This window comes from Pristiophorus japonicus, chromosome 5 (genome assembly GCF_044704955.1).
Source record: "Pristiophorus japonicus isolate sPriJap1 chromosome 5, sPriJap1.hap1, whole genome shotgun sequence".
In the NCBI taxonomy this organism is placed as follows: domain Eukaryota; kingdom Metazoa; phylum Chordata; class Chondrichthyes; family Pristiophoridae; genus Pristiophorus; species Pristiophorus japonicus.
In genome coordinates this window covers 120,139,183-120,155,016 of record NC_091981.1, presented here as the reverse complement: position 1 = coordinate 120,155,016, position 15,834 = coordinate 120,139,183, and the positions used below count along the sequence as shown (strand labels likewise).

The window sequence follows — 15,834 nt, the reverse complement described above, 5'->3', positions numbered from 1 at the left end:
AGAGAGCCATTGATATCATAGACATTAGTTCTCACACAACAGTCATTTCCAGGCTATATTTTAATGTGGGAATACACTGAATGAAAAATACTCTCCTCAGACTTTCTTTCCTCCTTAAATCTTCATGACTATCAAACAGTAAAATCTTAAAACTGTGATGAATGTGTGATTTAAAAGAACTGAGCCAATAGACCAGGAGTACCCAAGCTTTTTGTTTTCATAGCCTACTTAGGTTCATGTCATGGAGCCTCCTTGGCCACATATATAGCTTAAATCAATGTTACCATTAATTTGCATGTCTCAAGCTGTAGATACTTACAGATCTTGGTGTTATGATGTAGAATTTATCCACCACTGAGGTAATAACCCTAAACCCTTTTGAAATCCCCAGGCCCAACAAACAGGACAAACCAGCAAGTATGACATTTATGTGGCAATACAACTGAGTTGCCTCCGATTCCTGGGTTGCCAATAGTTTGAACACAACTGAGCTCGAGATGAGAAGTCATGATAAGCTATAGGGTGACTACCTGTATACAAATTTGACTCTTAACATCTCCTTGTCAACAACAAAGAATTGTTAACAGTGAAACTTGTGTTTAGCTATATAAGTTACAGTTCAAAGGTCAGCAGCCCAGAAGGTTACATATAAACCAATGAACAATGGCGTAAGGTAAAGAGCATCCGGCCCAACCAGTCCGCCCCACACAACTGCGACAACCCCTGCACCGCAACATTCTACACTCCACCCCAACCGAAACACCCAGGTTTCCTGCTACAGCCTTAATTGTATCCTAATAAGAATATAAGAAATAGGAGCAGGAGTAGGCCATTTGGCCCTTCTAGCCTGCTCCGCCATTCAATAAGATCATTGCTGATCGGATCATGGGCTCAGCTCCACTTCCCTGCCTGCTCACCATAACCCTTTACTCCCTTATCGCTCAAAAATCTGTGCATCTTCGCCTTAAATCTATTCAATGATCCAGCCTCCTCAGCTCTCTGAGGCAGAGAATTCCACAGATTTACAACCCTGTGAGAAGAAATTCCTCCTCATCTCAGTTTTAAATGGGCGACCCTTTATTCTGAAACTATGCCCCCTACTTCTAGATTCCCCCATGAGTGTAAACATCCTCTCAGCATCTACCCTGTCGAGCCCCCTCATTGGGCCCAAGTTTCCACCCGATAAAAAACGGGTGCCCCTCCGAGCTGGGCGCCCGTTTTTCGCGCCTAAAACGGCGCCGGAAAAAAAACTCGCGATTCTGGAGAGCCCTGCAGCTCCTTGTCTGTTTGGCGCGCGGCCAGGGGGGCGGAGCCTACACTCGCGCCGATTTTGTAAGTGGGAGGGGGCGGCTACTATTTAAATTAGTTTTTTTCCTGCCGGCATCCCTGCGCGTGCGCGTTGGAGTGTTCGCGCACGCGCAGTGTGAAGGAAACATTGGCACTCGGCCATTTTTGTAGTTCTTTGTAGCTGTTTAATTTTTGAACATTTTTTAATAAAAGCACATTGCCATCAGCACATCAGCACTGAGGTTTCCTGCAGCCTTCTCACTGTCTCCTTCCCGCCCGCCGTCTGGAACGGCTTCCTCTCACCCCCCCCCCGCTGCGTTCAGTCGATCAGGCCCGCACTCCCTCCCTCCCGCCGTCTGGAACGTCTTTCTCCTCCCCCCCGCTGCGTTCGGGCGGGCGGGCCTGCACTCCCTCCCCCCCCCCACTGCGTTCGGGCGGGCGGGCGGGCCCGCACTCCCTCCCTCCCGCTGTCTGGAACGTCTTCCTCCCCTCCCCCGCTGCGTTCGGGCGGTCGGTTGGTCGGGCCCGCACTCCCTCCCTCCCGCCGTCTGGAACGTCTTCCTCCCCCCACCCCGCTGCGTTCGGGCGGTCGGTCCCGCACTCCCTCCCTCCCACCCGCCCTGCCGTTGGGAACGAACGAACGAATTTGTGAGGCTGGCTGAAGCACTTTCACACAGGTAGGAAGATGGTTTATTTAATCTTTTCTTTGCTTATAATTGTTTATTCAGGTTGGATTTATTTGTATAATATTTGTATAAGTATAAATAAGGATTTATTGTAGAATTTAATGACTTCCCTCCCCCCCACCTCGTTCTGGACGCCTAATTTGTAACCTGCGCCTGATTTTTTAATGTGTAGAACAGGTTTTTTCAGTTCTACAAAAATCTTCACTTGCTCCATTCTAAGTTCGTTTGGAGTACGTTTTCACTGTGGAAACTTTGAAATCAGGCGTCAGTGGCCGGACACGCCCCCTTTTGAAGAAAAAATTCTGTTCCAAAGTAGAACTGTTCTGCCTGACTAGAATTGCAGAAAAAAAAATGTGGAGAATTGCGATTTCTAAGATAGTCCGTTCTCCACCAGTCGCTCCTAAAAATCAAGCGCAAATCATGTGGAAACTTGGGCCCTATATCTTATATGTTTCAATAAGATCACCTCTCATTCTTCTGAACTCAAATGAGTATAGGCCCAACCTACTCAACCTTTCCTCATAAGTCAACCCCTTCATCTCAGGAATCAACCTACTGAACCTTCTCTGAACTGCCTCCAATGCAAGTATATCCCTCCTTAAATAAAGAGGCCAAAACTGTACGCAGTATTCCAGGTGTGGCCTCACCAATACCCTGTGCAGTTGCAGCAGGACTTCTCTGCTTTTATACTCCATCCCCTTTACAATAAAGGCCAACATTCTATTTTTTATCTTGTGCAGTAACCTTTTATGTGGCACCTTGTCAAATGCCTTCTGGAAATCCAAATACACCACATCCACTGGTTCCCCCTTATCCACTCTGCTTGTTACATCCTCAAAGCACTCCAGCAAACTTGTCAAACATGATTTCCCTTTCATAAAACCATGCTTGATTGAACTATGCTTTTCCAAATGTCCTGCAACTGCTTCCTTAATAATGGACTCTAGCATTTTCCCCAATGACAGCTGTTAGGCTAACTGGTCTATAGTTTCATAAGAACATAAGAAATAGGAGCAGGAGTAGGCCATTTGGCGCCTCAAGCCATGGCTCTGCCATTCAATAAGATTATGGCTAATCTGATCATGGACTCAGCCTCGCTTTCTTGCCCGCTCCCCATAGCCCTGTCTTCCCTGTCCTGCTTTCTGTCTGCTTTTTTAAAATAGGGGCGTTACATCTGCAGTTTTCAAATCCGCTGGGACCTCCCCAGAATCCAGGGAATTTTGGTAGATTACAACCAATGCATCTAGTATCTCTACAGCCACTTCTTTTCAGACAATAGGCTGCAAGCAATCAGGTCCAGGGGACTAGTCGACCTTTAGTCCCAGTACTTTACCGAGTAAGTTCCTCCCTTCGTGTTTTCCCAATGACTGCGATCTGTCAGCCCAATTACTGTATCTGGAGTAAGTTTCGAGTTCAGAGGTGTGATCGTGACAATCTGTGAAATTTGACTTAAACACTTATCGTGTTTCCTTGGTCGGTCATACAACCATTTCAGTTACTCTCCTCCACACGGACACACCATGTCGAAAATAAGCAGTTAGCTCGCCACCACAGGATAACTAAATAGTGTCATGCTTTTAAAGTCAGACGCATAAATGACTTTGCTGTGGGGACCGATCTGCTGCTTCTCTGGGAGTCACTTGCAGAACAAAACTGAAACTTCCTCGGATCGAACGGCACAGATAGCGGCGGGGGGGGGGGGGGGGCGATGAGGGTGACCGCATGCGAAGGACAGAGCGGCTGCAAATGTTCACCGCGGTGACGCTTGTCTTAAAAGAGGACCGGAATCACATAACCCTTAGAGGGGTTCGACGATGTTTTGGAGCAAACAAGTGTTGAGAGATAACCAGCCCGTACGCCTGTCTGGAAAGCACCGACTGCAGCAGCGCTGATTCCAAGTGCAACTGCCGGTGCGCGTGACATCGTTCGAGAGAGAATGCGGCGGTTGGACTCAGCGCGTGCGCGCTCCCGTGTTCCGCGGCATGTGCTCCGCGTGTTCTCCCGCCGCCGAGTGCGGTTGTCAGTGTCACTGCTGGGGGAGTGCGCGCTCGCGAGATGCGCGCGGCCACGTGTTGCTAAAGCGCTGATTCAGTTTCAAAGCGCGCGCCGCTGCACTCAGGAGATCGAGCGAGCGAGTGAAAGCGGCGGTGGCGAATAGACAGTGGCAGCTTCATTGCATTTGTGCCGCGATTTTCCCAACCTCCCCTCACCACCCAACCCGCTGCGCTCCCATCTCATCTGTGCTCAACTCTTCTCTCACTCCCCCCCTCTTTTTCAGCATAACCCGAAGACAGGCAGCGTTTTGTCCGGCCAGTATTCAGGTATTTTCATTTTCTTTTAAGAAAAAAAAGGTTCCACCTCCTTCTCTTCTTCCTCCCCTATAGCACCCGCCATGTCCTCTCAAAGCGACTCGACAGCTTCCAAATCCGGCCTGAAAGTTAAAGGCGAGAAGGGACGGTGTCTGTCTTTGTGTGATATTTCTGTGTGTGAGAGTGGGAACGATAAAGGCCTTTAACGCATCAGTCACTGCACACTGACTGATATACAGTTTTTCGTCTCTGACTCGCTTCAAACGGAAACTAATTCCCCTTCCCCCCCAGAAAAAATATGAGAAGCAGCTTGGTGTTGAAAAGCTTCTTTCGTTTGTTATTTCTGCAGATCAAGCGCGTCTGACGTGGCTGTCAAATATATGACTCGCTTCCCTCTCCTCCCCTTAGCACTTCGCTGGCACTGTTTGTGTAACTTAATCTTGGCATTTATATTCGGTCAAACATCTGTACGGTGCCCATCGTCCAAAACTTAATTTTGTTGCATTGCCAATATTATGGAAAGTGAGGCACTGAGAGGCACGATGTTGTTGACTCCAACGATGTTTACATTTGGCGAATGCTTATAGATCGAACTAGATACACCCTGCTGTCAATTTCGAATCGGTATTGCAAATATGGTCTATTTGCTTTAGCATTTACGAAATGACAAAACATACATGTGAGATACTGGGTGATGCCTTTTTAAGGAGTTGAAGCAGGAACGATCTTTAACTTCGTTCTATGTAGAGTATCAGATTGCTAATTTAATTTTTTTTTAAATTTCAGAACGAGTAAGATGTCCACTGAATCGCAGAGGGCTGATGACAGCCCCAGTACCAGTAGTGGCAGCTCAGACGGGGATCAGCGTGAAAGTACTCAGCAAGAACAAGAGAGGGAACAGCCACAGCCCAAGAAGAAGGATGCCAAGATTTCCAGTAAAACTGCTGCTAAACTTTCAACTAGTGCTAAAAGGTACTGCCTTACTCGAAACTGATCATTTTTTTGTTCTATGAGGAAGGTTATTCTTGTCAAAATACCAATGATGTGTTTCTGTCAGCAAAATCAGAGGCAGAATGTGTCATGGCAAATATACAAGTGAAGCAGCTCTCCTCCCCTTGATTTCAATGGGCAATTGTGTTTGTTCTATTCTTTTGAATGGCGCAAGTGTGGATTATTATCTTCCTAGACTAGAGTTTATATAGTGAAAGAAATATTCATAATCCAAATTCACAGCTTTTATTATATTGTTGTGAAGAATGTAAACAATTTTAAATAATTTTGCCATCTGAAAATTGGGCCTAATAATTTCATAGGTCTCATGAACATTAGCTAATGTCCTGGATGAACATTTATTCCTCAACCAACACTACCAGAAATGCAATTATCTGGTCACTTATCTTATTGTTGTATGTGGGACTTTGATGGTGAAAATTGGCTGCTGCACTACAACAGTGACTACTTCAAAAGCATTTGATTGCCTTTGAAGTGCTTTGGGACGACCTGATAATGTGACAACTGCTACGTTAATGCAAGTTCTTTCTTCTTTCTAATGACTTTCTTAAAGTAAATCCTTTTTAAGAGAGCTGTATGTTGAAGTCACTACACAATTGCAAGTTGTTATATTCCATAATTTGACACTGCTGGAGCCACCACACGTTAAAAAATCCATGCACAGGCATCTTCCATCCTTCAATATGTAGTTCGGGACCTGGAATGTCAGGTCCTTCATTGAAACACCTGTGAACTCATCCCTTTTTGGTGTGGAGGCAAGTCATCCTCGATACGAGGGACCACCTAAGAAGAAGACGACCAAATAATATCCCATTTTTTTCACTAACATTAGTTTAAATCACAGTTGAGATAATTAGTTTTATCAAGACAATCCAAAATGAATATGATTTCCACTTAGTGTTGCCTCAATCCAATTCACATTGCATTAGATGTTAAATTATCTGCCTGACACATGTACTAACAGTTTTAATTGGCAGAAGATCTGGAATAAGTTAAATCATGTGTTTATGCTAACTTTGATGCAATCCCCTATTTCACATCACAGCCAATTTTTGGATGAAACAGTGCAAGTTGTTGTTCTCAAATATGTTCAGAGTACAAGTTCAAACCTTTCCCCTAAATTATTTGCCTCTGCTTGATACATCGAGAGCCGTGAATGTGAACCCTGTCTTGTTAATAGGGCCAGCATACTACTTTAGTCAGAAACTAACAAGACATCTGGTCAAAAAAGACATACATAGGTTCAGCTTTTTCCCACGTACAGTTATTGACTGGAACTAGTTAGATAATGAAATAGTAACTGCAAGCTCACTAGACTTGAACATAAATTGAAGAATTTGAATTAGTAATTTCATTGTTGCACTCTCCCAATGACCTCACCCCTTACAAAGTTGACGGAACATAGCTGACTGCATATGCCGACTCAGCAGAGACAAGACAAGACAAGACAAGACTTTGCTTTACACAGGCAAAATACTGTGGATGCTGGAAATCTGAAATAAAAACAGAAAGTGCTGAAAATACTCAGCAGGTCAGACAGCATCTGTGGAGAGAGAAACAGAGTTAACCTTTTGTCAGAACTCAAAGACTTTGCTTTACACTGTTTAAATTTGACCTCACAGAACTATTGAGCTACAAGTTGGCAATGAATGTAAATTTGCAGTTCTATTGTTAAGCAGTATCAATATGGGTCTCTCATCACTGTGCACTAGCTTCAGTATTGGTATGGAACTCATGCAGCTAGAGAATTATTGTACTCTGTAAGGGTTTAAAATCAGGTGTAGTGTTAAAAGAGTTGCTGATTCGCTATGAGCCCGTTTCATGCATCTGACAGTCTAATTTCACCCACACCGAGTTAGAAGGTTGTGGGTTCAAGCTGCATTTCGGCATCCACCGAGCATATCTCTAGACTGACACTCCAGTGTGAAACTACAGGAATACTGCAATATTAAAGATGCAATTCTTTAGATAAGATATTAAACTGAGGGCTCTATCTGCCTATTCCAATGGCTGAGATAGAAGTTAAAGATTTCACAGTACTATTTGAGGAAAAGTAAGGAGTTATGCACATGGCCTGGCCTGTGTTCTTTCCTCAAACAACATATCAAAAACAGATTAACTAGTTATTCATCTCATTGCTATTTATGGGATCTTGCATTGTGCAAAACCACTGCTTCACTTACTTACCTCAAAGTAGTTTATTGTATGGTGTTATGAGACTTTTCTAAGTGAAAATGATAAGCTGCTATATAAATGCAATTCTTTTTTATTAAAAAAATCTTCCTGGCGGTGTTAAATAAATATAAATATTTCATTCCTTGTTTGTTACATTTAATGCATTGCAGTGGCAATTTTTCTCAACCACTGCCAGAGTGCAGTGAATGGAAGATCCAAATAGGTGGATATTTATCTTTTGTCCCTTCTGCACAACATATGGATGAAGGCTTCCTGCTTATTTTTTTCTTGCCATCTATGATACTTGCAGTACCACAAAGAGGAAAAATTGCGTAAGGGATCTGTAGTTGTGCAGCCCTATCCCTCTTTTGAGACTGATTATTCCCAACTGGAAGTGATGAGTAGAGGAAAACTGTGTATCTGATGGTAACTCCATTATATAACTATTACCAAGTCAAAAATTGTTCTAATGCTGATAGTTAATATACTCACCAGTTACTATCCACGGTAAAATCCTGCCCATTGTAGTCTAAATAATGTTGCATTTTTGTAACTTTTTTTCATAAAGAACATGCGTATATATAGCACCTTTTACATCCTCATGATATCTCGGAGTGCTTCATGGCCAGATATACTTTTGAAGTGTAGTCATTGTTATAACATAAACAAATGCAGCAGCTAGTTTGCATAGATTTGAAAGAAAGACGCATTTATATAGCACTTTTATAGCATTTATACAGCACTTTTCATGACCATCGGATGTCTCAAAGCGCTTTGCAGCCAATTAAGTACTTTTGAAGTGTAGTCACTGTTGTAATGTGGGAAATGCGGCGGCCAATTTGCGCACAGCAAGGTCCCACAAACAGCAATCAGATGAATGACTAATCTATTTTAGTGATGTTGAGTGAACTCCTTCTTTTCATATAGTGCCATGACATATTTTATGTCCACCTGAAAGACAACACTCTCTTAGCATTACACTGACGTGTCAACCAAGATTATGTGCTGACTCAGAGGCGAAAGTGTTACCATTGAGCCAAGGCTGAATAGCTTCTTCCTAAGTTCATTTCAATAGTACTGATACATATAAAATCAATTTAAAACTAACCGTAACCATCTTGCTTTAATGTAGCAATACATAAAAAATGGTAAGAGCTACAGAAAACAATAAAAAATAGTAACTTAAGTCAGATGAAATGCAAATAAGTTTTGAAGTGGATGAAATAAAGAGAAACATTAATTTCACATTGTTAAAGGCTGTGTTGCCCTTCTTTTCAAATTACAATTTAAATGTATTTTATTGAAAATGTCTCATTAAAACCTAAATATATAATATGTAATAAATCAGAATTGTGGTAAGTGCACTTTCCAATTTTTAAAAAAAGCTGTTCTCCAAGTATTTATGTTAGTGGATCATTTTTCAGAGGTGGAAGCATATTTCTAGGTGCTGTTTTTCTTACTGATTAGATTAGAAGGTGATACATTTGCTATTGCATTTATTCCACTTTTCAAGTACAAATAAAGCAGTAGCACAATACAGTGCTGACTATTATATTGCCTCCTGTAATATTTCACAAATTGACTAGCATATCCTACACTCACCAACGTTTTGGAACACAACAGCACAATAATACTGTAAATAAATATTTTACAAGTTTTTTCAAACAGAAGTTATACTGCCCCTGTAGTTTACCTTAATTATTGCTTTCATCAGTTGTGATGTTACCAATAATAAAATAAAAAGTATTTTGATTGTCTCAATAGCTCAGTGGGTTAATGAACCATGTTGTGTAATATGGAGCCATACAGATCAGAATAGTCCCAGGGTAATCCCAGACCTACAATTCTACAATTGCCCTCACTATCTTTGGGCTAGGAATGGAAAACAGTACCAGAGTCTACTTTCCTTATCCAGATATCTCTGCTAGAAAAGGTAAATTTGTGGATATTGGCTCAGGATTAGGAGTGGCTTTACAACCTCTATGATTGAATATCCTGCCATCATTTGCTATCTAGGCTCATGCATGAAGAATGGTTACAAGAAGAAGTTGAAAGTATAGCAGGACTGTTTGTAGCTATGTAGCCATAATGCAGTATGAGTCACCACATTTGGGAAAGAAGGGACGAAGAGAGGAGATAATTGGGAAAGGGGAAGTAGTGCTCCAGCAATGACAGCCCAGTGTCTTGGAACGTTAAGGAAAAGTCACTTATCTGTGACAAATTTCACCCAACTGCAACAACTAAATTCAGTCCTTAGCAGAACATTCCTCGGCATATTCACCTTCAATTAACACCATCAATGTTTCCTTTGAAGAATCATTTTTACAGGATTCAGAGTTATATTCAGGTATATCTGGTGGTTCTCTATAGTTCCAGCCTTTATGATAAATCCCCAACACAGATTATTAAGGATACAGATTTCCAAGAAGAAGTCACCCACTCACTTCAGCTATGGTGACTGTCCTCAATCTGTCACTGTTGTTGAAATGAAAGAAATCCAGGCATTCAAACAATTAGATTTCTAACAGATTCCTGACAGGCCTTTAGGTAACTTTTAGTGTTGCCTACTCTTCCTTCTGCTCTGATCACTCTAATTTCTTTTCTAACTCTGGTTATTTTCATTTTGGATCACATCGAGCCTTGGGCATGTGAGGATTCTGACCTGCTTTCTTTGCCAATTCTGCATGCTGAATTTGAATATATCGAAATGATATGCTGTTTTTCACTGTTTTCATTCTCCTTGAGAGTATCTATGGACCTCCACCTTAAAAACAGGTGAATAGCTCCTCTTTTAACTGAAATTAAATTTGAACTAAAATTTGCAGTAAAACATCTTGAACTCTCCAATTTTACAATAAGCAAGGTATTGTAAGGCTCTATGCCGCAGGTCTTCTTCATATTATACTGCAGACAGAAGCTTGATATAATCCTACTGGTTGGGGCAAATATCAAAGGAACATATGTACATTATGGGGCAGAAATTCAGGCCTCCCGGGTCTGTACTGAGTATGGACCCGGGAAGGCATCGCAAAAGCTGGTTTTCAGCGCACAATGCGCATGTGCTGAAAACAGGCTTTTCCGATCTGTCAAGCTGGAACTTGATCTTCCGTGCCTCGGGAGCGAGGACATTTGCAAGGGCAAAATTGTGGGATTTACCCATATCTTGCCCAGCAAATGTCCTCAAAACTCTTGCGCCTGCCTACTTTTACAGGCGTAAGAGTTTTAAAATACACAAAAACATTTTAAAATAAAATTATAAAAACACATTTTATTGTTAAAAACCCTTCCCACTATGGTAAGTTTATTTTAAACCATAATTTAAAAAACTTAAAAAATCAGAAAAATATATTTTTTTATAATATATAAATAACTAATTTAAATTAATAAAAATATGTGGTGTATTTTTTCTATTTTTTTATTATTGGTTTTGTTTGTTTTGGGGCCTGTTTCTCATTCATAATAATGGGAACTCCAACTTACGGAGTTCCAATTATTATGAATGAGAACATCATCATCATCATCATTATAGGCGGTCCCTTGATTGAGGATGAGTTCACAGATGTTTCAATGAAGGACCCGATGTTCCAGTCCTGAACTCCAATTGAGAGGGTGGAAGATGCCTGTGCATGGATCTTTTTAACGTGTGGTGATGTTGCACATCAGCCACCATACGAGCATGACAGAGATCGGCCTTTATCCAGTGGCAAGGTTTAACCAGGATGACTGGAGACCTGCTCTGCTGCATGGACCTAGTGCACACACATATCGCAGTGTAGGCTGACCTGTGCTGCCTCTGCGCCCTTGGCTCTTCTGGGCCCCGTACCCTCATTCGCCGCACCTCCACCATGATTTCTCGCCACTCCTCCACCACAAACATTCGTCGCACTTCCGCCACGATCCTTCACTGCTCCTCCGAGCTCCCACACACAGCAATGTGATAATGACCAGATAATCCGTTTTAGTGATGTTGATTGAGGGATGAATATTGTCACGGAGACCCGGAATAACTCCCCTGCTCTTCGAAATAGTGCCGTGGGATCTTTTACATCCACCTGAGAGGGCAGACGGGGCATCGGTTTAATGTCTCATCCGACAGTGCAGCGCTCCCTCAGCACTGCACTGGAGTGTCAGTTTAGATTTTTGTGCTCAAGTCTCTACACAAAGCTAACAGTAGCAATCGTGGCTGTTGTATGCTGTTGGTCGGAATTCTTGTGCGACCATCGTGGGCCACCCCGACCTGCGAGAGAACATCTCTGCAGGTCGGGGCTATAAAAAGAGCTGGAGCATGCCACTGCAGCTTCCAGCGCGAGCTGACACAAATGTGAATGAGAACATACTTTACCTTGATTGGCTGCCCAGAGCCATGTAATTGCAGCTCCAGCCCTGCGCACGTCCTGATGTTCACGTACTGCGATGCACAGTCAGTGGAGACCTCAGGACCGGGAACTCACGTGGGTGCAGCAGGATAAGGTAAGTGCGGATTTTTTGAAAGTTTTTTACCTGATCACTCGTGGGAAGCAGCCGACCGGGATTTCTGGGCCTATATGTTTTATTCTTGTAAAATATTTGCATATAACACAAGTGCCGTTCAGATTCCTTTCACTAAATAAAGTGTTATGTGCTTTATGCAAAAATGATAGAACAACTACTTGAAAATCTATGATCATTGGTCTGCTAAAATGTGTATTCCTATTGAACAGATTTTCTTATATGCCTCCCTGTAGGATTCAGAAAGAACTCGCAGAGATCACACTGGATCCTCCTCCAAACTGCAGGTAAGAACAGTTGGAGGCATTGTTTGTTGTTATGTGAAAAATATTGGTCAGGTTATGATAGAAAATACGTGCTTTTCCTGGATTGTTTCCACTGGGACATTTTCCTTCTTTGCCCTCAACATGCAAGACTATGGGTATTCGATGAGCTGTTAAAGATAGGGAAGATTGAAGCTGTTCTTTGATAGCTGTATAGAGTTGTATAATTTGCACATATTTTCATTAAGTGTTTGATGCTGGTCAAAACAGCAGTTGTGAATAATGAAACAAACTGAATTTTGTTCATTAGCATAAAAGGTGTTGGTTCAGAATAAGGCTTTCATTTGCTATTGAAGTTCAAAAAAGCATTAATTTACTGTTGTTTCAAGAAATGTTCTATTTGGCTGTGAGTATTCATGTGCTAATTGTATTTAATGTTAGTCTTATTTAGAATATGTTTATGCTGTTGGCCAGTTTCAGTGCCTGTCTAGCTATTTGCTTGCCTTTTTATGTGGTTACATTTTAATTGCATTTTAAAATTTTGATTAATTTTCCAACATTAAGTTTTTGTAATAGCATATGACATGCTACATATCTTTCATTGTCCCTGAAATTCCGGTCGGAGGTTTCCTTCGGACGAACGCCTCCAACCTGAAATTTCTCTACGAATGTACCCACTGGTCCCGGAGGCGCCTTGGATTACGGTCAGAGGCCTTCTTTCCACAGCGTGTCCACGTCTTCTCGATACGGACGGAGAAGCTGGAGTCATGTGGGCCTGGACAACCAATCACGATGCAGTATTCTCATTGATAATAATGGAAATTCCGATTTTACGAGTTCCCATTACTATCAATGAGAATAACCCCCTAAAACACCCAACAAAACATAATAAATAAAAAAAACACCACACATACTTAAAATTAATTGAAATTAAAGTTAATTAAATTGTTTTAGAAAAAAATATAGACAAGACATAAGAAATAGAAACAGGAGTAGGCCATACGGCCCCTCGAGCCTGCTAATCTCATGGCTGATCTGATCATGGACTCAGCTGCACTTTCCCGCCCGCTCTCCATAACCCCTTATCCCCTTATCTTTTAAGAAACTGTCTATTTGTGTCTTAAATTTATTCAATGTCCCAGCTTCCACAGCTCTCTGAGGCAGCAAATTCCACAGATTTACAACCCTCTGAGAGAAGAAATTTCTCCTCATCTCTGTTTTAAATAGGCGGCCCCTTAATCTAAGATCGTTCCCTCTCATTCTAGTCTCTCCCATCAGTGGAAACATCCTCTCTGCATCCACCTTGTCAAGCCCCCTCATAATCTTATACGTTTTGATAAGATCATCTCTCATTCTTCTGAATTCCAATGAGTAGAGGCCCAACCTACTTAACCTTTCCTCATAAGTCAACTCCCTCATCCCCGGAATCAATCTAGTGAACCTTCTCTGAACTGCCTCCAAAGCAAGTATATCCTTTCGTAAATATGGAAACCAAAACTGCACGCAGCATTCCAGGTTTGGCCTCACCAATACCCTGTACAGCTGCAACAAGACTTCCCTGCTTTTATACTCCATCCCCTTTGCAATGAAGGCCAAGATACCATTAGCCTTCCTGATCACTTGCTGTACCTGCATACTATCCTTTTGCGTTTCATGCACAAGTAACCCCAAGTCCTGCTGTACTGTGGTACTTTGCAATCTTTCTTCATTTAAATAATAACTTGCTCTTTGAGGTCTTTTTGGGGTCTTTTTTGTAATGTGTTTTAATAGGGTTTAAAATAAATTTACCTTAGTGTACAGGGTTTTTACTATAAAAATGTGTATTTCAGTTTTATTTTATGTTTTAAAACTCTTATGCTGGTAAAAGTAGGCTATGCGCCTGCTTTAACCAGGCGTAAAAGTTTGGAGGACATTCGCTGGGCAAGAGATGGGAAAATAGCCCAATCTCGCCCGTGCGGATGCCTTTCTCCCGGGGATGCAGAGGATCTGTCAAGAGATATCTTGACAGATCGGAAAAGCTGTTTTTCAGCGCATGAGCATTGCGCGCCAAAAAGTGGCTTTTGCGAGGCCGGAATTTCAGGGCCATTGTTTCTTTACATAACCAAGAACTGCTGCTTCTGTACATTTTTAATTGATATTTCAAAAGTAGCCTAATTCCTGTATTAAAGCTGAATGTATTTTTGACTTGTTGATAAAATGATTAGCAAGCATTTAAGACTTTTGTCACTTATTGATCGATCCTCATACCTTGGAAGTGCATTCAGGTAGGTTCCACACACTTAATAGTATTACAGGCAGAGTGTCCGAAATCCAGAAACCTCGGGACCTAATCCGTTCACGGGGGCGGTGGGGGACAATGGCTGAACTCCAGTAAAGGTACTTGCAGTAATTAGCCCACTGCAAGTGAGGAAGCTAATTTGTTGTCTGCTTGCAATTTCTAGGCCCCTGTCATTGTTGCTGTAATGCGTGAGCTGATATTACTGTAATGCGTGAGGTCGTATTGTGCAGACAAAATTGAGATGGTTTTTGGTTGTTGAAAACTGTTTAGAAGCTCCAAATGAATCAATTTTTAAAGGCGGCGGAGCGGAGTGGGGGAAGTCGACAGAGGAGCAGGGGAGTCGGCGGTGGAGCCTTGCCGGGGTGGGGGTGTGAGGTGGGGTGCGGGGGGGGCGGGGGAGGTGGTCATCAGTTCCGGGTCAGGAGTCGGCAGCCAGGAAAAACCTGCGTTGAATACCTGCAAAAAAGGTAGGTTAAAGTTTTAATTTTTTTATTCTTTTTCAGCGATTTAGTAGGTAAGGGTCTTGTGAATTTTTATTTCTTGTTTTTTGGAATTTTTTTGGGGTGATTTTCCCCCTCCCTCGGCCCAACTCGCAGCGGTAATCGGTTTAAAAAAATGTCCTGATTCCAGAACATTTTCCGTATTCCGGATGACCACGCCACGGATCGGCCCGGTGTCTGAATTCCGAAACATTCCAAATTTCGGAACTCCGGATTTCGGAAGCTCAACCTGTATGTTAATGCTTCCACCCAGAAGTTTAACAACATTATCTGAATATTTGTAAAGTGAATATTTGCGAACTATTTTGAAAGACAGCTAGGTGCTTTCTGAAGTCTACAACATTAGACAACAGCAAGTATATGGTGTTAGGTAAACATTTAACATAGAAACATAGAAAATAGGTGCAGGAGTAGGCCATTCGGCCCTTCTAGCCTGCACCGCCATTCAATGAGTTCATGGCTGAACATTCAACTTCAGTACCCCATTCCTGCTTTCTCGCCATACCCCTTGATCCCCCTAGCAGTAAGGACCTCATCTAACTCCTTTTTGAATATATTTAGTGAATTGGCCTCAACAACTTTCTGTGGTAGAGAATTCCACAGGTTCACCACTCTCTGGGTGAAGAAGTTCCTCCGCATCTCGGTCCTAAATGGCTTACCCCTTATCCTTAGACTGTGACCCCTGGTTCTGGACTTCCCCAACATTGGGAACATTCTTCCTGCATCTAACCTGTCTAACCCCGTCAGAATTTTATATGTTTCTATGAGGTCCCCTCTCATTCTTCTGAACTCCAGTGAATACAAGCCCAGTTGATCCAGTCTTTCTTGATAGGTCAG

At 42.2% G+C, this 15,834-nt stretch overlaps 1 protein-coding gene across 3 annotated transcripts in view; it reads left to right on the top strand.

Annotated features, from left to right (window-relative positions):
• Positions 1–3,826: 3,826 nt before the first annotated feature.
• Positions 3,827–15,834, top strand: part of LOC139264435 (ubiquitin-conjugating enzyme E2 E2) — a 470,206-nt gene continuing 458,198 nt past the window's right edge. For 2 of the 3 annotated variants that reach the window (XM_070880893.1, XM_070880895.1), the window contains exons 1-3: positions 3,991–4,294; positions 5,069–5,254; positions 12,193–12,243. In XM_070880893.1, the coding sequence (XP_070736994.1) occupies positions 5,079–5,254; positions 12,193–12,243 (227 nt within the window). In that variant the 5' untranslated portion in view covers positions 3,991–4,294; positions 5,069–5,078. Of the gene's footprint in view, positions 3,884–3,990; positions 4,295–5,068; positions 5,255–12,192; positions 12,244–15,834 lie in introns of those variants that run through there. The other variant, XM_070880894.1, reaches the window with a different exon arrangement.